General features: G+C 44.4%; 1 protein-coding gene across 1 annotated transcript in view; it reads right to left on the reverse strand.

Annotated features, from left to right (window-relative positions):
- The window catches only part of ABCA1 (ATP-binding cassette, sub-family A (ABC1), member 1), a gene marked incomplete at its 3' end in the record, with an annotated part of 142301 nt that overhangs the window by 76336 nt on the left and 42786 nt on the right, over positions 1 to 23179 (reverse strand). The window contains exons 3-5 of the mRNA XM_011966399.1: positions 18556 to 18649; positions 13832 to 13973; positions 12454 to 12572 (exon numbers count right to left, since the gene is read on the reverse strand). Of these exons, the coding sequence (XP_011821789.1) occupies positions 12454 to 12572; positions 13832 to 13973; positions 18556 to 18649 (355 nt within the window). The remainder of the gene's footprint in view (positions 1 to 12453; positions 12573 to 13831; positions 13974 to 18555; positions 18650 to 23179) is intronic.

Genomic DNA, 23179 nt, shown 5'->3' on the forward strand with positions numbered 1-23179 from the left:
CGGGTTTCAAGATCTCTGTCTTCTCTTTTGCTCAACATGAAAAGGAACCAAAGCAATCAGCTGCTTTAGAAGTGGGTGGAGGAGGCAAACGAAAAAACAGAAGTAGGGAAAATCACATCAGTATCCCAGGTCCAGATGTCTTCTTCAATGGACCCCCTGGGGTGGGGGTGGGGGTGGGGTGGGGGTCTCCCAGCCTGCTAGGAGCTGTCAACTGGGCAGGGCCTGGGAGGGGGAGGCAAATTCTAACTCGTGGTTTTAATCACACTGAGCTTGTCCAGCCTTATAAATAAGACCTTGAAACTTCTCTGCTACACAAGGGCTGGTAACAAATACAGTCCAGTGGCTTTATGGTATTTTTTAGTGTTTTGTTTTCCTGATGCTCTGCTGTCTTCTTGAAGAACAGATGCTGCCTGCTTCACCAATAGCTGAGCACTCTCTGGGAAGACCAGGTTGGTGGGTGCCCAGGAGAAGGGGTGAGGCAGGGTGATGCAGCTGCTCCTTCAGGTGACTCCTTAGGGCAGGGGAGAGTAGGCCAGGGGTGTGTGGTGCACGCAGCCTAAGGACACCCATGCTGTTCATCCCAACCTGGGCTTTCCAACCCAGGAGACGCTTCCTTCTCTACAGAGAAGGCTTGCCAAGGGATACCAAGACAGACCTGAAAAAACTCAGTTCCAGAAATTTCCAGTTATATGACCTTGGGAAAGTCAGTTAGGCTCTCTGAGGGCCCCTATAAAACGGCTTGAGGGAGTGGCTCCAGTCCCTTCTGCCAGTTGAGGAAATGCTGTTTGTCCCCTCCTAAGAATGCAGCAACAAGGCACCATCCTGGAAGCAGAGAGCAGCCCTCACCAGACACCAAACCTGCCCACACCTTGATTTTGGATTTCCCAGCCTCCAGAACTGTGAGAAGTCAATTTCTACTGTGTATAAATTACCCACTCTCAAGAATTTTCTTCTAGCAGCACAAACAGAATAAGACAATACCCACGTCTTACTGAGAAGAGGGAAGGTGGGAGAGGTTACTGGAAGCCCCTAGAACGAGGGTTGAAGACCCTGAATGTAACAAGTCCCCCAAAGAGCCAGTGCAGCCCCAGAGGGAAAGGATGTCCTGGTCACACTGGCCAGGGCGTGGAAGGGCACAGTCAGGCTGGCTTGGAAGCTCAGAAGGAAGTGGAAGATAACACTAAGACATAACATTGACCCAAATGAATTTTGGATCTGAACAGAAAGAGAAGAAGAAACAAAGAACCAACATCAGAAAAAGAAAGAAGATAGCTGAGAAGAAAACTCTGCCTGAACACCAGAGAGGCAGAAAGATGAGAGGACACATGGAAGACAAAAGGAGTGAAGAGAAGGTAAGAGATAGAAAGTATGAAGAAACAGAGTCCAGAATCAGGAAAGACTACATCAAACAGAAGAGGCAGAGAGAAAAAGAAAAGAGAGTTTGAGGCATTGAGTTCTCAAGGATGAGCTGGTCTCTGACTGAAAAAAGGGGCCAGACACTTCAAACACCACACAACATGGGACTAGAATCAGCCTGCAGGGCCCTGAGAAGTCCAGGCACAAAGAGAATGGAAAAAAGATGAGTTTACAAGTTAGGGATGAGATCCTTCCTAAGGCTGGTCTAAGGAAGAATTAACATGCACAATGTATAAATAGTTTAATTTTTTTCTAACTTTTAAAATTAACGGGCCGGACGCAGTGACTCAAGCCTGTAATCCCAGCACTTTGGGAGGCCTAGACGGGCGGATCACGAGGTCAGGAGATCGAGACCATCCTGGCTAACCCGGTGAAACCCCATCTCTACTAAAAAATACAAAAAACTAGCCGGGCGGGGTGGCAGGCACCTGCAGTCCCAGCTACTCAGGAGGCTGAGGCAGGAGAATGGCATAAACCCGGGAGGTGGAGCTTGCAGTGAGCTAAGATCCGGCCACTGCACTCCAGCCCTAGCGACAGAGTGAGACTCTATCTCAAAAATAAATTAAATAAATAAATAAATAAAAATTAACAAAATGTATTAAGGGACATAGTAGTGCTTTGTGGGCATAGAAAAGTGACTCATATTTACTAAGCATTAGGCACACTATTAGCATTATTTTCCAGAATCTTTAAGAACAGCTTGTAAACAAAGGTATTATTATTATTCTCATTTTTCAAATGAGGAAACAGATCTGGAGAATATCTTGCTCAGAGTCATAGAACAAACAAGTGGTAAATTTGAACCCAGACAGCTTTGACTGCAAAACTTTGGTTCTTTCCACTATATCAGCAAAGTAATGATATGTTTTAAAAATGCTTCATCATGATTTTGGCCTCAAAAGCTGGGGATGGCACCTATGCTTCCTAATGTTGGAATAAGCAACATGGCAGCATAGTGTGGCGAGAAAATGCTGAGCCTGGGAGTCAGACAGACCCCGATTCAATGTACAGCTTTACTCTGTAATCTTGGACAACAGATATTACCCTTTTAAGCCTCAGTTTCCTCACCAATGAAATGGAGATAATAATACCAATTTGCCCCTGCTAGTGCTGTTTGAAGCCTTCAATGTAATAATATATGAAAAGTGCAAAATGGCATCATTATCCGGTGCAACTCAGTCTGTTGAACAGTGTCACTGAGATTGCCTTTTGGTGCCTCAACGCAACAGTGACGAAAGGACCAGAAATGGGAAAGCTTTCAATGAGAAACAAACTGGACTCCCAAATTGCTCTTTGCCACCCACAGAATAAATAAACCTTATGTTGGAAAAGCAGGAGACATGCAGCACTGTTCTTGATGTTAAGAATTCAAAACCTTTTAAAGGCAGTCTGATATTTGTGGGGGTTCATGCTGTTCTGTAATCGAATGCAATTGTGTTTTCTATTCGTGTCTGAGTAAAGCTGACCTTTGATTTGATTTAGTTCAAGCAATATTTCAACATTGCAGTGGAGCATTGCACCCCACCCCCACCTGCTTACAGCCCAGCTGGGGCCAGGCCCTTGCCCTGGATGGAAATCAAGGACCTGGTTTCTGAGATGCAGCCTGGCTTTGACAGGTCTGGGAAAACTCATGGTACGTGGAAAGGTTTCAAAACATATAATTCTAAGGCCTCAAATCAAAACTTTTGACAAGTGCATACATATAGAATGTGAATTGCAATCACCTAAAGATTTCAAAGAATTTCCATTTTGATGACATTATGTTGACACGTGTGTCACCAGATCTCCCAACAAGATGACACACTGGGGGTCCACAAGGACAGAAAATATAGTCTGAGGCTGCAACCTCAACTTTAGCGGCTGCCTGAATGGGTGAGGGGGTTCAGGCAGAAAATGAGAAGTGACTTTGAGTCACAGGTTGTTCTTTCTAGATGGGCCTTGGGAAACATTCCAACAGTGCCTGAAGACAGGAAGGGGAGTGAATCCGGCATTTCTTTCCAAAGCCCTCTTGTCTCCTTTCTCATCCCAGCGAGCCCATACCCCATGTCCTGTGACTTTAGGGAAGCTTCTGGCTACCCAGAGCTGCTCTCTTTAGGATATAACAACAACAGAGCATGAGAAACTGGAATTCTGGTCTTACTACTGCCGCTTGCCAGCTGTGCTTTCTTCGGCAAGTTACTTGGCCTCTCTGAACTTCAGTTCCTTCATGTGAGTATCCCCTACATTTTACGATGATTGTGAAAAAGCAGTGAGCTAAAGAACAAGCCTGGTGGTACCTATGCTGGGCCAGGCACTGTACTAAGTGCTTCCCCTTATTAGTCCATTAATTTGCCACAACAGTCCTGAGGGAGGTACTACTGTTATCCCATTTTGAGGAAACTGAGGCACAGAGATGTATGGAATTATCCATGGTTACACAGCTGATAAGCATCAAGCCAAGATTTGAACCTAGGGCAATCTGGCTGCCAAGTCTGTTCTCTTAACACCAAATTGTATTTCCCAGGGAATATTTACAAGACGTTAATTTTCTACCCACTTCCTTCAACTCCCTGCCACAGCCAACTATCTTGCCATGTCACCAAAGCCACCCTGCTCCCTGGAGCTCATATCTTTTTGATTTTCAAAAATCAAACCAGAATCAAAGGTCCAGAATCAAACCCCACTGAGTCCTTAGTACTATCAGTAAATCCGAAAGCCAGAGAGGCATGACCCTTTTCCCTAAGTAAAATCCAGTATAACCCCGGGGACTAACTTCCAAAAAGTATTAGTCACAGCCATATCACAAAGGTCAAACAGGCCGGGCATGGTGGCTCACACCTGTAATCCCAGCACTTTGGGAGGCTGACGCACCTGACGTCAGGAGTTTAACATGACAAACATGGTCAGGAGTTCAACTGGTCAACACGGCATAAACCCCATCTCCACTAAAAAATATAAAAATTAGGCAGGCATGGTGGCTAGTGCCTGTAATCCTAGCTATTCAGGAGGCTGAGGCAGGAAGAATTGATTAAACCCAGGAGGCAGAGGTTGCAGTGAGCCAAGATCGTGCCACTGCACTCACGCCAGCCTGGGTGACTCCATCTCAAAAAAAAAAAAAAGGCCGGGTGCAGTGGTTCATGCCTGTAATCTCAGTACTTTGGGAGGCTGAGGTAGGTGGATCACGAGGTCAGGAGTTCGAGACCGGCCTGACCAACATAGTGAAACCCCGTCTCTACTAAAAATACAAAAATTAGCAGGGTGTGGTGGCGGGCGCCTGTTATCCCAGCTACTCAGGAGGCTGAGGCAGGAGAATCACTTGAATCCGGGAGGCAGAGGTTGCAGTGAGCTGAGATCGCATCACTGCACTCCAGCCTGTGCGACAGAGCAAGACTCCATCTCAAAAAAAAAAAAAAAAAAAAAAAAAAAAAAAAAAAAAAAAAAAAAAAAAAAAAAAAAAAAAAAAAAAAAAAAAGAAAGAAAGAAAGAAAAAAGAAGAAGAAAGGCCAAACAAGCCAGATTCATGCCATGAACATAAGGGAAGTGGCAGCTGAGCCACTGACTCCACACAAAAGTCCGGCTGAAGGGAGAGAGAAACTCCAGACTCAAGTCAGGATGGCAGGCTGCTGCCCCGGATCTCTCTGCCAGTCCTGTCCCTTGCCGCCCCTTGACCTCAACAAGTGATATGTCCTCCAAAGGGGTCATCTCCAGCCCAGTGACAAAACGTCCAAAGATATTTTTTATCTTTTCCTGGCAAAATCCTTATAAGCTCCAGAGAGCTTCACATCCTTAAAAAAAAAGATATTTCAGAAGCCCCCAAATCAGGAGCCATACCAGGCCAGTTGCAGCCCTAGTCCTCACTGGAGAAGGCAAGATAAGGAACTCCAGGCCATGGAAGAGAACCATGAATGTTGTACGCTATCCAACTCAGATCATCACAGTTCTCACGCAGAGTGCCATTCACACGGACTGCGGTATGTATGTACCCCCAGAAACGGCTTGTCAGCCCTAGGAACAGCTTGAAAGCCACCCCTACCTGTTCTAGCCAAATTCAGCAGGTCTAGAAAATGACCTTTGCGGTCCCACACAGCACTCACTGGGCTTCTGGAGTTAAAAGGCACTGGTGTGGCCGTAACTTCGGACAGGGCAAGACACCTGCAGAGCTAAGATCTTGACTCAGAAGTTGCTGAGTTCCATGTACAGTAGAGAGAGAGGCTACCTGGCTTCCAGCCACACCACAGAATCCACAGCCCTGCCCACACCACTTGGGTCATGCCAGCTATAAAAAGATGGAGAACTTCCCCAGGTGCCCCACAAGTCTAGGTTCTGTTTCCAGACCAGCACAAGCAATGGCAAGGCTAAGGGATTGGCTATGGGGGATGTAGCAGTGGACAAGGGCCTCGCTAAATGTGGAAACGGGAAACAGAGGGGAGCTGGGGAACTTCTCAGAGGGGATGTAAGGATGGCCTACCCCAGAAAGGCAAGAGGCTTCAGCTCCAGCATATGCACTTCCCAACTATGAGCCAAGGAGGACATCCCAACCACTGCAAGGAGGTACCTGCTCAAGAGCGGACTGTGTGCACAGTGCAACTTGGAGTCGAAGGAGAGTCTGTAGTCAAGATTTCAGGATGTGGGAGAGGAGCAGGCCTTGGGACCAAGTGGATGGCTGAGCAGAAATGTTCAGTAGGAAGCAGGCTAATGGACCCATTAGGTATCACTAAGCAATACATTTTAAGTAGCTGAAAAGGAAATATACAGTAAAAATAAGATAGCAAAGGGTCCTCTCCTTCTCCAGCCCAGCCATGATTCTCAGCAGCAACAACCCCATCAGAAAGGCCTTAGCTTGGGTCAGTCTGCTTCTCACCCCACCTGAGAATGCCAGATTCACCAGAGAGGGGGCACAGCGATGACAGGTGGCTTGGAGTGGGGAGTGAGGATGACTCCAGGGCAAGGGAAGAAGCTTTGGAAGGGGAGCAGTGCTTCTTGCCCCACCATGCCCTGGCAGGAGCAGATGCAGATGGGGGCCTGAGGCTGACACAAGTTGGTAGGGGGCTCTCTTTAATATATATATATATTTTTTTTAATCCTACTTTTGCAAACTTTATAAAAACATACCGCTGTGTAAACATATTGCTAAGACCCCCCAGAGAGGACCTTGAAAATGAAAGGGGCTATGAAAAGTAAAATATTTTTAGCTTCCCAGTAAATCTACTTTAGGCCTCTGGGTTCATGGCTGCCCTTCTAGTAAAGTTCTGGGAGGCAATTTTGTGAAAGAAAGAAGACCAAGACTTTCTGAAGAACTTCTGTCATCATTATTATTCGTAGGCTCTGTTGACCTGGGTTCACACAAGGGAATAAATTTTATAATACAATTTTTTAAAGCACTTTTACTTGACCCTCACAATACCCTGCCGTGTGAAGGGCAGGTATTTTATTTTCTCCCACCTTCATTCCACAACGATTCACTAACGGCTCACCATGCACCCACTACTGTGCTGAGGCTTGGGATGGAACCATGAACAAGGAGCCCACCTTGCCCTCAAGGGGCTATAGTGTAGCAGACAAGCCCACATCCTGGGGTAGTCCCAGGTGATCCCCCATGCAAGTACTGACCAAGTTTCTGGGCTGAAGCATTTTCTGGTTGTTTCACCAAAGTTCCAATTTCAAGGCAAAGAAACTTAAGGCCCAGAGAGGCCGAACAAATGGCAAAGGCCAAACAGTCAGCCAGGAACAGAAGGGGAAGCAAAGCAACTCGAATTTATTATGTGTCAACTGTGGGCTATGAGCTTCACTATCAGTTATTCACAGACATCATCTAATTTAATGCTCAGTGACCCTCAGGGCAGCTAATCTTCAGGTAAACTCTAGGTCAGAAAGCATCAACACACGCCCAAAGTTCACACTTAATGAGGGACGGAGCATGGATTTCTTCCCAAAATGAATCTTAATACAAAGCCCCACACTTACTTTTATTACAATGTTTTCCAATCTTCAATCATTTACAAACTACTCTCACAAGTTTTACCATATTCACATAAAATGTTTCTTTTGAATTAACTTTAATTATATTTTTCCTGCTGAACATCCTCCTAAGCAATAATTTCCATGAAACTGCAATTTGATGTGGGTTAAAATTAAAAGTTCTCATCCACGTACTGCCTAAAATCATCCCAGATACCACACAAAACTCACCCAGAGAAACACTTATCTGTGTCAGTCTGCATCTCACAGAGACAAAATACAGGCATGTCACTTTCCCTAGGGTTTCTGAGGATTTATCCAATTTTTACATCTGAGTTGCAGTCATCATAGGGATTTAAGATGAATGAATGCTTTTCACACTGCCTTGCAAACATTAATTCATTTAGCCACCACTCAACTTGTGTGCCTGTACTCTGGTTTGGGAAGAAAATAATAAAATGTCTAAAAGGTTCCAGTGATGAGAAAAGTGGGTGAGGCACCCTGTAAGACTACCTCCGTGGATTTCTTATTAGGATTATTTCAAGGATAATTCAAAGATTTGTCCACGGCTTAATTCCTGAAACAGGAGTTCTTCCCAGTTGAAAGATTATTAAAACAGCACAATAGAGCACTGTAGAAGGAGAACTGCCTGGAGCAGCAGGGGAGTTTAGCCATGATTTATTCCCAAAGTATCCCTTCTGTGGGTTTGTGTAGACTTGGGACAGTCACTTCCCCCTTCTGGGTCAGATTCTTCTCTAGAATAGAAATTCCATACGGAGAGGAGCCATATTTGTTTTGGACACCTCTGTGTCTCGGCACTTAGAACAGTGATTGGCATATAGGAGATGCTCAATAAATAAAGGTTGAATGATTGAATCAACTCATTTATCTATAAATGAAATCACCGGTCTCTAACGTCTCTTCCAATAAGTGGAAATAAAACAACGCTGTAGCCAAGGAAATCATGAGAGTATCTGTGTAGAGACCCCCATATCTACAGATCATCTGGGGATAGTCCAATGAATTTAGCAGATGCAACTGAAGGAAAGAACAAGATAAACTTTCCAGCTGGAGCACAGAAGCAGGAGCTCAGTGGCCCAGCACTGATTACAGCATAGGCCTGAGCGGTAGAGTCTACAGGAGAGGTTGGTCTCCACTGGACTGATCCAAGCTTCAAGTCTTTGTCCCACAGTTACCAATGACTTGAATGAGGCCAAAGAGAGTTGTTTATCACATCTCTAGATGACAACAAAGGAGTAGCAGATAAAACACATGGCAAAATCAGAATCTAAAATGGTTTTGGGAGGATGGCATGGGGAATCTAAACATGTAAAACAGAAAAAAGACATTTTTTCCCTTTAGTCCAAAAAGCCAACAATACAACAAAGAAATGGAGACCAAGTAACTTGCAATTCTGCATATTTAAAATAATCACAATTTTGTTTGAGTACACATGGAATATGAGTCAACAAGGTGACGTGAATGCCAGAATGCCTAACGCAATCTCAGACTGCATTAACGGAAATGCAGCACTCAGAACAAGGGAGGCAAAAATCCCTTTCTCCTCTGTGCCAGACTACTTTTGTAATTTCCAGTAAACTTCAAGAAGCACACAGACACACTGAAACACAACCAGAGAGGCAGAAATGGGGAGGAAAAACATTTCGGAAGAGGAAGGGAGGCCATTTCGCCTAAAAAATCATGGACTTTGGGAAAACAGTGAAAGAAAAACATGAGAGCTGTCTTCAAATATTTCAAGGAAAATAAAATTAGACTTGTTCTCTAGAAAGCATAACAGGGTGGTGAATAGTTTCTAACAATTAGAGATGTCAACACTCAGGATGAGCTACTTAGTGAGCGGTAGGTCCCCGCCCTGGGAAGGTGGGTGTGTAGTAAACAAGGTGAATGAGGACAAAGCTCCAAACCAGATCAGTTTCAAGGATCCTCCCAGCCCTGAGAGAGACAGCACAGGAGGGCCAAGTTCATCATGCTGTGATGGGGGGTCAGTGCAGAGAAACACAGGTCTCTAAGTGGGGATCCAAACTGACATACGCCAGTCTCGGCTTCTCTCTGAAATCAGCAGAGTGCTATTCACAATCAGCAAAAAGTTGGCCAGGTGCAGTGGCTCATGCCTGTAATCCCAGCCCTTTGGGAGGCCAAGGCAGGAGGATCACTTGAGTCCAGGAAGTCGAGGTTGCAGTGAGCTGTAAGTGCACCACTGCACTCTAGCCTGAAAACAGAAAGAGACCCTGTCTCTAAAAAAAATAAAAATTAAAAATAAAAATAAATTTAAACAAATAAATAAGTAAATAAAAACAAAATCAGCAAAAAGTTACTGATTTCCTGTAGGAAAAGGCAGTGTTTCTGTGTATTTCCCCCTATACTGAGGCCTGCTTTGTGCTACAAGACAAGCAAAGAAAGAAGGAATTTAAGAAACAGCTAGGCCGGGCCTGGTGGCTCACGCCTATAATCCCAGCACTTTGGGAGGCTGAGGCAGGTGGATCATGAGGTCAGAAGTTCGAGACCAGCCTGGCCAACATAGTTGAAACCCCGTCTCTACTAAAAATACAAAAAATAACTGGGCGCAGTGGCAGGCCCCTGTAATCCCAGCTACTCAGGAGGCTGAGGTAAGAGAATTGCTTGAATTCGAGGGGCGGAGGTTGCAGTGAGCCGAGATCACGCCACTGCACTCCAGCCTGGGTGACAGGTGAGACTCCGTCTCAAAAAAAAAAGTTAAAAAAGAAAGAAACAGCTGCAGGGCAGAAAAGGGGACATACTTAGTGAACAGAGAGATATGAAACAAGCACCAACATAATAATACACTCAAAATCCAAGGGACGTGCTCTCCTCAGAGCTGTGCACACAACTGTAGAGTTTTTAGACACAGATTTGGCTTCTCTTCTCCACCTAACTCATGTCTCTAGTTTCTCAAAGAAAGCCAGGTGCAGTGGCTCACGCCCATAATCCCAGCACTTTGGGAGGCCAAGGTGGGCGGATCATGAAGTCAGGAGATTGAGACCACCCTGGCCAACATGGTGAAATTCCGTCTCTACTAAAAATACAAAATGTAGCTGGGCATGGTGGCACACGCCTGTAGTCCTAGCTACTCAGAAGGCTGAGGCAGGAGAATCGCTTGAACCCAGGAGGCGGGGGCTGCAGTGAGGCGAGATCGCGCCACTGCACTCCAGCCTGGCGACAGAGCGAGACTCTGTCTCAAAAAATAAAAGAAAGAAAAAAAAAAGAAGAAGAAGAAAAGAAAACTAGTGGTGTTTTAAGGCAGTCTCCTCCCCTAAGATCAGAAAGTCTGCTTGACTACTTAATCCATCAGCCAGTCTATTTCAACTGCCACACAAACTGCAAGGCAGAAGAACAAGGCCAGATGCTTAGAAATGCATCGCTGTCTTATAAGAATACTGGCTCGCATTTATTGGGAATCTACTATGTGCCAGATACTGCATTAGGTTTTATAGTTTACACTTCAAGTTAGCTGCTATTTTATAGTTGAGGAAATTAAGGCTGAGGGGTTAAATGGCTTGGTTGAGATGTCACCACTCCAAAAAAATCATAATTCATATTCACTAAGTGCTTCCTATGTACCAAATATTGTTTTTAAGCAATCACATGTGTTATCTCATTAACAGGTAAGAAGAGGTGTCTGAAAGGGTGCTAACTAACTTATTCACAAAGTCATGCACCTACAAGGTAATTGTGCTAGCACTCTTTCCTCTGCACCATGCTGTCTCTTGCTATAGAAGTAAAGGAAATATCCCCAGTTCTGCGTCTGGTCAACCAGCAGGGGCTCTCCAGTAAATAAGGAAGGACTGAGGCTTTGATCAGGGGTTGCTACCTCTCTGTCTCCTGCACCAGAAGAAACGCCCATGTGCAAGACCAGGACCTGCAGGTCCAGGAAACAGCATCTCGATGGCCTGGCTGTGCAGCCACGAGTGGTGTAAGTGGAAGCTCCAAGCATAGCCATACCTCTCTCTGCTGTGAAGCAGCACCTCCTCCATGCCACCCCTAAGACAGCTTTGCTTCCCTTTGTCATCAGGTCCCACATTGCCCATTGCCTCTTTTCCTGCCCGAGGAAAGCACAGTTCTGTATGCCTTTAAAAAAATCCCTCAAATTGGAGTCTGGTTTAAACTCTAGCTTTACCATTTCTTCTTTTGCCAAATGGAAAACAAACTGGTAGGCCTTTCAGCAAAGGCCAGCCAATTCCATCCCTCCCTAAGAACCAAACAGAATAAAAAGCACTTCCCTGGAGCAGTGGTAGTCATTGGTCCATGATGGGGAGGAGTAATTTATCACTGACATTGTTTAGAACCACCGGCGCATGATAATAATAAAATGCAAACCAACTTTTATCGGCTTCGTTATTGCTTCTATATTCTCTACAGACCATGCACGTGCCATTACTGACTGCACTCAGCCAGCTGCTCCCACCAGCCTCTGTCCCCTTGCCAGGCCACTGCCTGGGAGGCTGCTCTGATGCTATGGCAGCCAATGCCTCAGTCAGCAAATGCCCACTCCTCAGATACTTCCTGGATGGCACGCAATAAATTGCCTGGATACTTACCAGATCAGAGGTACAGATTTCACTTTTTAAAGATAACAAGTTCAAATGCACATCAGATTAATTTAAATGACTAGGGGAAAATGAATTGCATGTTCTTTTTCGACATAAGTGCTTAACTTTCACTTATCCATATCAAGTTGCAACTTTAATTGCTCTTATATGCGCAGAAATACCCTGTCTATAAATCTACCCATTCATTGCAACCATATGGCCAACTCCAAAAAAATGCAGCAGGCAGCAATCTGCACCCCTAGCTGTCCCTAAGGCCAAGACTGTAATATTCTTCTCTGGGGACTTTTCTTCCATCTTCCCAGAGGAGATTAGTACATCACTGTCTGTGGCAACCAGCTCCCCTAGTTTCTTCACCAATGCCTCCTGCAGAGGGGCCCTACAGGCCAGTCACCAAGGAGAAAAACCCCTTGGGGAAGATCTAATGGGAACAAGCCCCAGACACCTGGGCTACTCTCTCTCCCCGGTGCAGGTCAATTTCCAATTATAAACTGATGCAGAGAAGGTTTTCGCTTACTTGAGCTGGATTTCTTGATCTGCTGTAATGTTCTCAGAACTTTGCGCATGTCCTTCATGCTGGTGTCTTTCTGGCTGTATAAAAGAAGCTTGCGAGCATCTGAGAACAGGCGAGACACACTGTAAAGGGTGCAAGAAAAGGAGAAAGGCTCTTGTTAGGCCAACTGCCTCTGCTGCTTTACAAAAGTGACTGCCAAGTGCACACGACTCAGCCTGGCTCCCAGGTCCTCCACAGTCTGGCCGTGGCCCACTCCCATGGCTCCCCACACCCGGCTCCATTCATCACCATGTTCCCTCCCTCACCCATCATCAGAGCCCCAAATGCCCTTCTCCATTGGTCAACACACCCAAATCTTACCACCCTTCAAGGCCTGACTCACCATGCGTGTGCACACACATGCATGCACACACATGCCCCCAGGGCTGACTTATCCATGAGGCACAGTAGGCTCAGTGGCCTGGGCCTGGGATACTCTTAAGGGCATATTAAAATGTTTTAATTTATTTTAAAAGCAGAATTAAAAGTTAATACACTAAAAATGTATAAATAATCATGAATCTGGTCTGGATTGTATTCATCTTTATACCAATGCAGTCATGAAATATAATTTTTAATATTGTTGTATGGAAGGGGCCCGTGGAGGCTACAAAGCCAGTCTAGGGTCCATGAACATGACAGTGTGGCCCTGCGTGCCACAGCTGCAGCTTCCTCAGGATTGTCCTGAGCCACATCCCACAGTCCTTAGTCCGTCCTAACTCACATCACGGTCCTGTGCATTTGAAGAAACCTCAATGTCTCATTTGGGAGACATTTATTATGCCCATACTTATGTCCAGGCACTGAAGCCAGGAGCCAGGAATACAAAGGGAAGGGGCAGCATCCTGCTTTGCTCAGGGAGCTCACACTCAGGGGAGAAAGACCTGCAGAGACTGTAGTCTGATGGGGCAGTGACAGAGGTGAGAGAGGTGATCTGATGCAGAGAAGACAGAACTCCCCTAGCCTTGGCTGTCAGCTCCTCATGGGTAACGACCCTTCCAGCGTGCGTCTCTGTGCCAGCCCCTACCCCCTAGCTCCTACAGCCAGCCCATTCAGATGCGCGTCTGCTGAATGATATCATTAACAACATATAGTATATTCCAAAATAGCTAGCAGACAGGACTTGAAATGTTCACAACATACAGAAATGATAAATACTCGAGGTGATGGATACCCCAAATACCCCAAATTCTCCCTTCCCTCATTCTGCAGACTCTATCACACAAGCATTTACAAAAGCAACTTCACTTAAATCCAGCCATTCAAAATTCTCCAGAGGACAAGAAGGGAAGGAAAAGGATTAACTGACAAGTTTGGAAAGAAAACCTGATCTGATACTTACATGGATTTGTCAAAGTTTCCAACAACTCCGGGAGCCTCCCCAGGAGTCGGGTAACGGAAACAGGGGTTGTTGGCATTACAGATAATCCCCTGAACCCAAGGAAGTGTTCCTGCAGAGGGCATGGCTTTATTTGGAAAATGGCCTGTTGAAATCGAGGAGTAGAAAAACACAGGGAGAAACATTAATTCTCTGAAGCGATTCTGAGGCTCCATTTATACTATGCTTCATGCCAAGTCTGTCCGTCCCATTCCCCACATCCCAGAGACCTGTCTCTTCTGAATAAATCTGACTCTCAGGTGGAAACTTGGCCTTAGATGTCATTCTTAATCTAGTGGACATCATCTGTAGAATGGAGTTCATGACACCAGCGTTGGAGAAGTGATGACAGAGGTCCTAAGCAGAAAGTCCCTGGCATCCTTAGTTCCTCTTGATGGCCAGCCTCAGCGTTCAGACATAGAGGGGACTTGGGGATGCCCTAAGCCTATTTTTTCATACTCTAAGGAGGTAACTATGGTAAGATAAAGTGGGCCAGGCACAGTGGCTCACGCCTGTAATCCCAGCACTTTGGGAGGCCAAGATGGGTGGATTATCTGAGGTCAGGAGTTCAAGACCACCCTGGCCAACATAGTGAAACTCTATCTCTAATAAGCACATAAAAATTAGATGGGCTTGGTACAAAAATTAGATAGGCTTGGTACAAAAATTAGATGGGCTTGGTGGCAGGCACCTGTAATCCCAGCTACTTGGGAGGCTGAGGTAGGAGGATCACTAGAACTCAGGAGGCGGAGGTTGCAGTGAGCCAAGATAGCGCCACTTCACTCCAGCCTGGGTGACAAGAACAAAACTCCATCTCAAAAAATAAATAAATAAATAAGATAAAGTGACTGACAAAGAATACTCGTGGAGTCAGCTGGCACAACTGGGAGTAGAACCCCCATCTCCATGGTACCAATCCAAGCCTCTTCCTCACACCTGCAGTTAGACTGGAATTTAGCTCATATCACACCCCTCTGGTACTCTCCTCAGTTTGCCAAAGATTTGTCAGTTTCACCTCCTCTGCCAGCTATAAAGCTCCTGAAGGGCACCAGAAAAACACGCGGGCTTGGGGTCTGACGTCGTCTGTGAAGCTTCGGTGTTTCATTGTTACTATTGTTGTTTTGTCCCTATATTAAAACAATGAGGCCCCATGCACTAGGCCATCCTCTTGCTCTTTCTGTCTTTCTTACAATGAGTTTCTTACCAAAAGGATGATGGGACATATTTGGGCTCAGTCCTAGGATTCAATTTGGCACAGTTGGGTTTGTGGCCGTAATACATGGATGCTGCTTATAAGGATCAAGATTAATAGGCCCTGGACCAGGGGTTCTTAACCCAAGGACCTGTTCAGGTGTGGACAGAAAGGCCAGAGCTCCAGCTTCTATCATATTCTCAGGATTATCTGCGACCCCAAAAGAGTTCACAGTTATCAAGAACCACAGCTCTAGGTGGTGAAGAACAAGTAGCTTCACAAACCAACTGGAATTCACATCCAGTCCCTGCAGCTTGCTAAGCAGCGACTTTGGCCAAGTCACTGGCCCCATACCCTCAGTTTTCTCATCTGTAAAGTGGTGATAAAAGTACAATTAACTTCACAGAGCTGTGGTGAGCATCACATGAGATTTTTCAGGCAAAGCATTTTTGCAGAGTGCCTGGTGCAGGACAAAGGCTCAACAAATGGGCCTATGAGGATTTTTCAGGCACTGTGGGAGTGAATCTACCACAGCACTTACTCTGCTATTGCCCAACAGAACACTCCTTCCATCTCACTGCTACCACCTCCCTCCAAAGTGGGAACCTTGTTTTATTCATCTTTTTATTTTCATACAAATGTGCTGAGTCTCCCCAGAAGTTAACCCAAAGTCAGCACTTGCTGCACTTTGCATTTCAGTATAGGGTCTTTCTCTTCTATCCATACTCCAACCAGAAAAGCAACATCCAAAGCAAGGATGTGACAAGATCTGATCACTGTGGCCACCCACTGCAGGGACTCTGGCCTATTGAACATTTACACAGTTAATCTCCCTATCTTCCTGTTAATAGTTCAAGGAAAACCAAACAAGGCCCCTTTGCCTAAGTCAGCTGCTCTTCATTCAGGGAGATTTATGTAACCCAACCAAATATTCAAAGGACCAAAAGATTCTCCCCTTTCAACGCCAGGAGATACTGGCACTGTAGACAGAGTGGCACAGGTGAAAAGCAGCACAAGGCAGTGATGGTGAAGGTATTTCAGGTTATCCCTTAGCAGGGGCGGCAAAGGCCCTTCCTTGTACGTTCTACCCCATCCTATTTGCAAACAAAAGTAGGATCAGGACTAAGCAGTGCGTACACAGGAAGACAAATAATATAATGGACTCTCAGGACCCAGGGAAGGTTTTAAGACCTTGATAACTCTGGTTTGAACTGGGGAAGATTTACAGAGAAGAATTTCACACCAGTCCTTTGTTCCTAGGGACAAGACATCTCTTCAAGTTTCGCCTTAACTTTTAACTCTGCTCTTCCAACTAGGTCCCTGGAGGGTGATGAGAACAGAAGGTAAGGTTGCAAGAAGTGTATGGATGTGGCCGGGCATGGTGGCTCATGCCTGTAATCCCAGCACTTTGGGAGGCCGAAGCAGGCAAATCACCTGAGGCCAGGAGTTCAAGACCAGCGTGGTCAATGTGGTGAAACCCTGTCTCTACTAAAAATACAAAAATTAGCCGGACGTGGTGGCACATGTCTGTAGTCTCAGCCATTTGGGAGGCTAAGGCAGGAGGCTCGCTTGAACCTGTGAGGCAGAGGTTGTAGTGAGCGGAGATCATACCACTGCACCCCAGTCTAAGCGACAGAGCGAGACTCCGTCTCAAAACAAACAAACAAAAGAAGTGCACAGATGTAAGGAAAAGTCTCATTTACCATCTATATATACAAGAATTTCAGAACTTTTCTGAAAATTTATGATCTGGAGTCAGACGAATCTAGGTTAAAACTCACCAACTTGCCCAAGATCACAACCTCGGTGAATGGCAGAGGCAGAATACAAACAAACTCCAACTTGTCTGATGCCAAAGACATTTGCTATTTCCACTACACCATCCTGCCTGCTTGTAATCATTCCAGAAAGAATAGTCCAGTAGATGAAAAAACTGAGTTTGCCCTTGAAACTTATACTTCAGTGGCACTTGGCATAATGCTTAAATAAAATCTAATATGTATTTGCTCATCAATCAAAAAAATCTCTTTGGGGTTCCAAAAGAGAAAACAATTATCTCACAGGCATATAAATTGTGTATAAATTTCAGTTTATGCTTTTTTCATCTTTTTTTTTTTTTTTTTTTTGAGACACAGTCGCACTCTGTTGCCCAGGCTGGAGTACAATGGCATGATCTCAGCTTACTGCAACCTCAGCCTCGCGGGTTCAAACAATTCTCCTGCCTCAGCCCTCCCAGTAGCTGGCATTACAGGTGTGCGCCACCATGCCTGGCTAATTTTTGCATTTTTAGTAGAGATGAGGTTTCACCATGTTGGCCAGGCTGGTTTCAAACTCCTGACCTCAAGTGATCCACCCACCTTGACCTCCCAAAGTGCTGGGATTACAGGCCTGAACCACTGTGCCTGGCCCACTCTTTTCTTTTTTGGTGAAATCAGGAAATCATGTCTGAGAAAATGTTTCTTGAGCTGGGGGGGTGGTGTGTGTGTGTGTATTTCATACGACTATGTGTGATGTGCACTAGATAATTAGCAAGTAAATACTGTTGCTGTGTATTGTGAGAAAGATGGGACCAGGCCAAGAAACACAATTAAAAGGTGGCCCTGGCCCCATTGCTTTCCTGGAAGAACAGTATCTCGTAAGCTTGTGGGTCTCCCTAGGGGTACGGACTGAGCTGCTTAGCAGTAGGAAAAATCACTGGGGCAGTGAAACTGAAGTCCCAGCTACATTTCTCACATAAATATTGATCCTTTAGATTTAGCCATTTCTGCAGTGTCAATCCACCCACTGAGCCCAGACCTAAGAGAAAGATTGTGATTGTAGGATGATACACTGACAATAATAATATAAGGTAGGTATTACTATTCCCTTTTAAAAAGAAGCTGAAATCACTTGTCCAAGGTCATATGCTTAGTGAATGCTGACACCAGAATTCATACCCAGGTAACCTGACATCTGGAGCTTGCGTTCTTAGCCACTACTGTATTTTCTATGCTCACTGTAAAGGCTGTTATCAAAATACATGATTGACAGTCAGATGATCTGAGTTCTATTCAAGGTTGTTATGAGAATAAAATAATATTAGTAAAACTGAGAAGTTCTACACAAATGTTGCTTAAAATGATGTGTTCCATGATTTGCAACGTGTGATTAAGACATCATGCATATGGAAAAGACTAGGTGTTAAGGCATTATCTTAAATGTGCTTTTGAATCACCACTTTCTAAAATTATCAGTAAGGTTATTTTCATGATTTAAAAATGTGTAAAAGAGATGTTGGCTATTGTTATAATTACAATTATCACCATTCACTAGGACTGAAAATAGTCTCCTGAGTTCATGCCTTATCAAAAAATGAGAAGCCTAGGTTTTTCTGATCCAAACCATGCGTGATGTTTCTCAAAGACGGCATCTTTGGAAAAGTCCAATTTAGCCCACGTTCATTGCCTGGATTTTCCCTTCCGTTGGTGAGTCTCAGGTAACATCCACAGTTACTTACATTCATGTTGTTCATAGGGTGGGTAGCTCAGCCGAACAGAGATCAGGATCAGGAAGATAAATAGAGGCCAGGCCACTTCCAGCAGCAGCTGACACTGAATGGAAAATAAGACAGAACACTGTAAATTTCAAAATAACATGGATGTCCAATGCTACTGGGATTTAGGAAATCCACAGAAAACTTCATCTACTAATTAATCAATTTCTCCAGTCTCTCCCACCACTCTCTAAGCTTTAACAGAACTGTTTGGAGTTCCGACCTTTTAATACACCATTCCATATACCTCTGTGTCTTCCCTTAGGTAAGGGAAGATGCTTCCTATTCTGCTTTATCTGGTTCACTTCTACTCATTCTTCAGGATGCATCCTGGCATAATTTCCTTTACTAAAATCTCAGCCTGAGCTAGAAGCCCTTCTCCCGTGCTACTCCAATAACCCAGGCATACTCCTCCTGTAGCATTTTCCTGGAGCTCTTGAAATCATCTGTTTCTATGCTGGCTTCCTCAGCACACTGAGCACTCTGAAAGCAGGCACCCATCCGAGTCTCTCTGTATCCCCAGCCTTAGCACAGTGTCAGGTACGTGGTGACTATGTTGAAAGGAGAGGACCAGGGCAACCTGCTGTGCTAAATACACACAACCCTTGCTCCTCTAATTGCACAGAAAGCTGCTCCCTATGGGGCAGAGAAGAGGGCTCTCAACGACAATGAAAATTCACACACAGTTCCATATTGACCTGTATGCAAGCAGGACTGTAAAGAGAGAGGGCGAAGTCCTTCCCCATCTGTCCAGGTCTGGTCACCATCTTCTCCAATGAGTTAAAAGATCATTGAACTTATAAGCAAGCATGATACACTGGTTAAAGCAATGAGGTTTCTCCAAAGGAAAACCCTGCCTCAGTGAGTTAGTAGGGGATAAATCAGCAGAAAGACAAGATGGAAATCACTAGACGTAATGTAACTGAGCCAGTAGTGTTCAGACAACTAGTTACATTGCCTGAAGTCATCACCTCTCCCATTCCTTTCATTTCCGTATTTCAACATTGTAATCAACATAAATACCAAAGAGCCCAAAAGAGTCACGGGGTCTTGTGTTTAAGAGTAATTATACCTTATAACTGTGGCTTCAGAGTCACAGAGCCAAAAGAACACTGGTATGAAATCCCTTTTTGTCTTATTTTTTTAAAAAAAAGCAAAAGATTGGGCCGGGTACACTGGTTCATGCCTGTAATCCCAGCACTTTGGGAGGCTGAGGTGGATGGATCACCTAAGGTCAGGAATTCGAGACCAGACTGGTGAACATGGTGAAACCCTGTCTCTACTAAAAATACAAAAAAAGTAGCTGGGCATAGTGTTGGGTGCATGTAATCCCAGCTACTTGGGAGGTTGAGGCAGAACTGCTTGAACCCAGGAGGCGGAGGTTGCAGTGAGCTGAGATTGTGCCACTGCACTCCAGCCGGGGCGACAGAGCAAAACTGCGTCTCAAAAAAAAAAAAGCAAAGATTTTTTTTTTGAGACAGGGTCTTGCTCCACCGTCCAGGCTAGGCTATGATCTAGAGATCATAGCTTACTGTAACGTCAAACTCTTGGGCTCAAGTGATCCTCTCCCTCAGGGCTCCCAAACTGCTGGGATTACAGGCATAAGCCACTGCACTCAGTCGATGCAGAAATTTTTCTTGATCTTCGAGTCCTTATATTTTTACGGAAAATTTGAAAATAAAAAATACAGAAAAGTTTAAAAAGGTAAATATAAATCACCTTAATCCTACCTCTAAGAGATAATCCCTAGTAAACTGAACTAAAAATGGTTCTCTGTTAATATCTTTTGTCTTTTTTCACGCTTACATAAATAATATTTTTTCTCTACAATGTTGAGACTATGCAGCACATATACTTTTGTATTCTGCTTTTTCATTTAACATCATACTGGGAGAGCATTTCCCATGACATAAAATATGCTCTTAAAACATGTCTTGTAATGTCTACTTGATATTCCACTCTGTGAATAGATCATAATTTAACTTTTCTGCTCAATTGCTGGTGCTTGAGATTGTTTTGGGTTTTTTTTTTATTATTTATTTATTTGTTGTTTTATTTCTGATTAAAAAAAAAACAGTTTTTTATTTCCAAAGACCTCTGATATGGTTCTACATTAAACTCTTTTAAAAAATCTTTTCGGGGATGGCTCATGCCGGTAAACACTTTGTGAGGCCGAAGCAGGTGGATCACCTGAGATCAGGAGTTGGAGACCAGCCTGGCCATCATGGTGAAACCCTGTGTCTACTAAAAACACAAAACTTAGATGGGCATGGGGGTATACGCCTGTAATCCCAGCTACTTGGGAGGCCAAGGCAGGAGAATCTCTTGAACCCAGGAGGCCAAGGCAGAAGAATCGCTCAAACCCAGGAGGCCAAGGTAGGAGAATCGCTCGAACCAGAAGGCCTAGGTTGCAGTGAGCCGAGATCACGCCACTGAGTGATCAGAGTGAGACTGGGCAGAAGGAAATATAGCAAGATAAACAGTGGATGTACTAGGATGATAAGAATATGGGTGTGGCTGGCACAGTGGCTTATGCCTATAATCCCAGAACTTTGGGAGGCCAAGGCAGGCGGATCACCTGAGGTCAGGAGTTTGAGACCAACCTGGCCAACATGATGAAACCCCATCTCTACTAAAAATACAAAATTAGCTGGGCATGGTGGTGCATGTTTGTACTTCCAGCTACTTGGGAGGCCGAGGTAGGAGAATTGCTTAAACCTGGGAAGCGGAGGTTGCTGTGAGCCAAGATCGCGCCACTGCACTCCAGCCTGGGCGACACAGCAAGACACTGTCTCTAAATTAAAAAAAAAAAAAAAATGGGTAATGTTTTTAATACTTTCCTGTCTTTTCTAAATTTTCCACAATGAGCATGTATAAATTATCTCGTGGTACAAAAAAACACTGTTACCATAAAGCTAACAAGAATAGTTGGCACAGACAGCACAACAGAACGAAAAATAAAGGCAAATGGATCCCTGTCTGGAAGAAAGCATGCTGACAGTGGAGTACTCAAGACCAAAGATGGGGCTGGTCTTGCTAAGATTTCTGTAAATAATCCCAAAGAGACAACGTACTCCAAGCTTGGGAATGACATTCAGCCTTTTCTTTCTTTTCTTTTTTAATAGCAAACACCTTTTTATTCTATAGCTTATTTTTTAAGTTCAGATACACATCACATTCCATATCTTAAAGATATACAATTTTTATTTGTCAATTATACCTCAATAAAGCTGGGGGTGGGGGTGGGGGTGGGGAAGAAAGCAATTTTCTTTCTGCCAAAGAACAAAACCACGACTCTATGAAAATAAACTTTTCTCAGGCCGGGCGCGGTGGCTCACGCCTGTAATCCCAGCACTTTGGGAGGCAGAGGCGGGTGGATCACGAGGTCAGGAGTTCGAGACCAGACTGGCCAACATCATGAAACCCCGGCTCTATTAAAAATATAAAAATTAGCTGGGCATGGTGGCATGTGCCTGTAATCCCAGCTACTCAGGAGGCTGAGGCAGGAGAACTGCTTGAACCAGGACCCGGGAGCCAAAGGTTGCGGTGAGCCGAGATCACACCATTGCACTTCAGCCTGGGCAACAAGAGTGAAACTCTGTTTCAAAAAAAAAAAAAAAAAAAAAAAGGAAAGAAACTTTTCTCCCAGCTGAGACAGGACTCCCTCATCTCAATTTCCCCAGGTACTTTGTGTCTGTATCAGCTCTTGGTGCACCAGAGACCCTATTTATATATGAGCTTCTCCCTTAGGGTTACTTTCTTCTTACTAAGCCTACCACATGATAACGGCTTTGAAAATGTTTGGTGAGTAAGTAAATGAGCTGAAGTTTAGAAAATAATGAACATGGAAATATAAATCAGTTGAACCCTTTGGGAAAGCAATGTAACAACATGGATTCAAGAGCCATGTTTATCCCATTTGCCCAGTTACTATTCCTGGAAATTTATCCTAGGAAACTGAACTTAAGATATCAAAAAACTGTATGCATAAAGTTATTCATTCATTGAAACATTGTAATTGCAAAATATTGGAAACAATTGCACAGCAATGGGGAAATGTTTAAAGTATGGTACATCTACTCAACAATATATCATGCCATCATCACAACAATTTTTATGAAACACAGAAATCATTAGCCATATAATATTAAGTGAAAAAAGCAGAACATAAAATTATATGCCGTTCCAAGCTTGTAGCTAAATAAAATCACTTACAAATATTAACAAAGACAGGAATACAACTATTTTTTTAAATGATATGACTGTAAATAAATTTAGAAAATACTAATGAGGCCGGGTGTGGTGGCTCACACCTGTAATCCCAGCACTTTGGGAGGCCGAGGCGGGTTGATTATGAGGTCAGGAGTTCAAGACCAGCCTGGCCAATAGGGTGAAACCCCATTTCTACTAAAAATACAAAAAATAGCTGAGCTTCATGGCGGGAGCCTGTAATCCCAGCCACTCAGGAGGCTGAGGCAGCAGAATTGTTTGAACCCAGGAGGCAGAGGTTGGAGTGAGCCCAGATCGCTCCATTGCACTCCAACCTGGGAGACAATGCAAGACTTTGTCTCAAAAAAAAAGGAAGGAA

The sequence above is a fragment of the Mandrillus leucophaeus genome, unplaced genomic scaffold (assembly GCF_000951045.1).
Source record: "Mandrillus leucophaeus isolate KB7577 unplaced genomic scaffold, Mleu.le_1.0 Scaffold76, whole genome shotgun sequence".
In the NCBI taxonomy this organism is placed as follows: Eukaryota; Metazoa; Chordata; class Mammalia; order Primates; family Cercopithecidae; genus Mandrillus; species Mandrillus leucophaeus.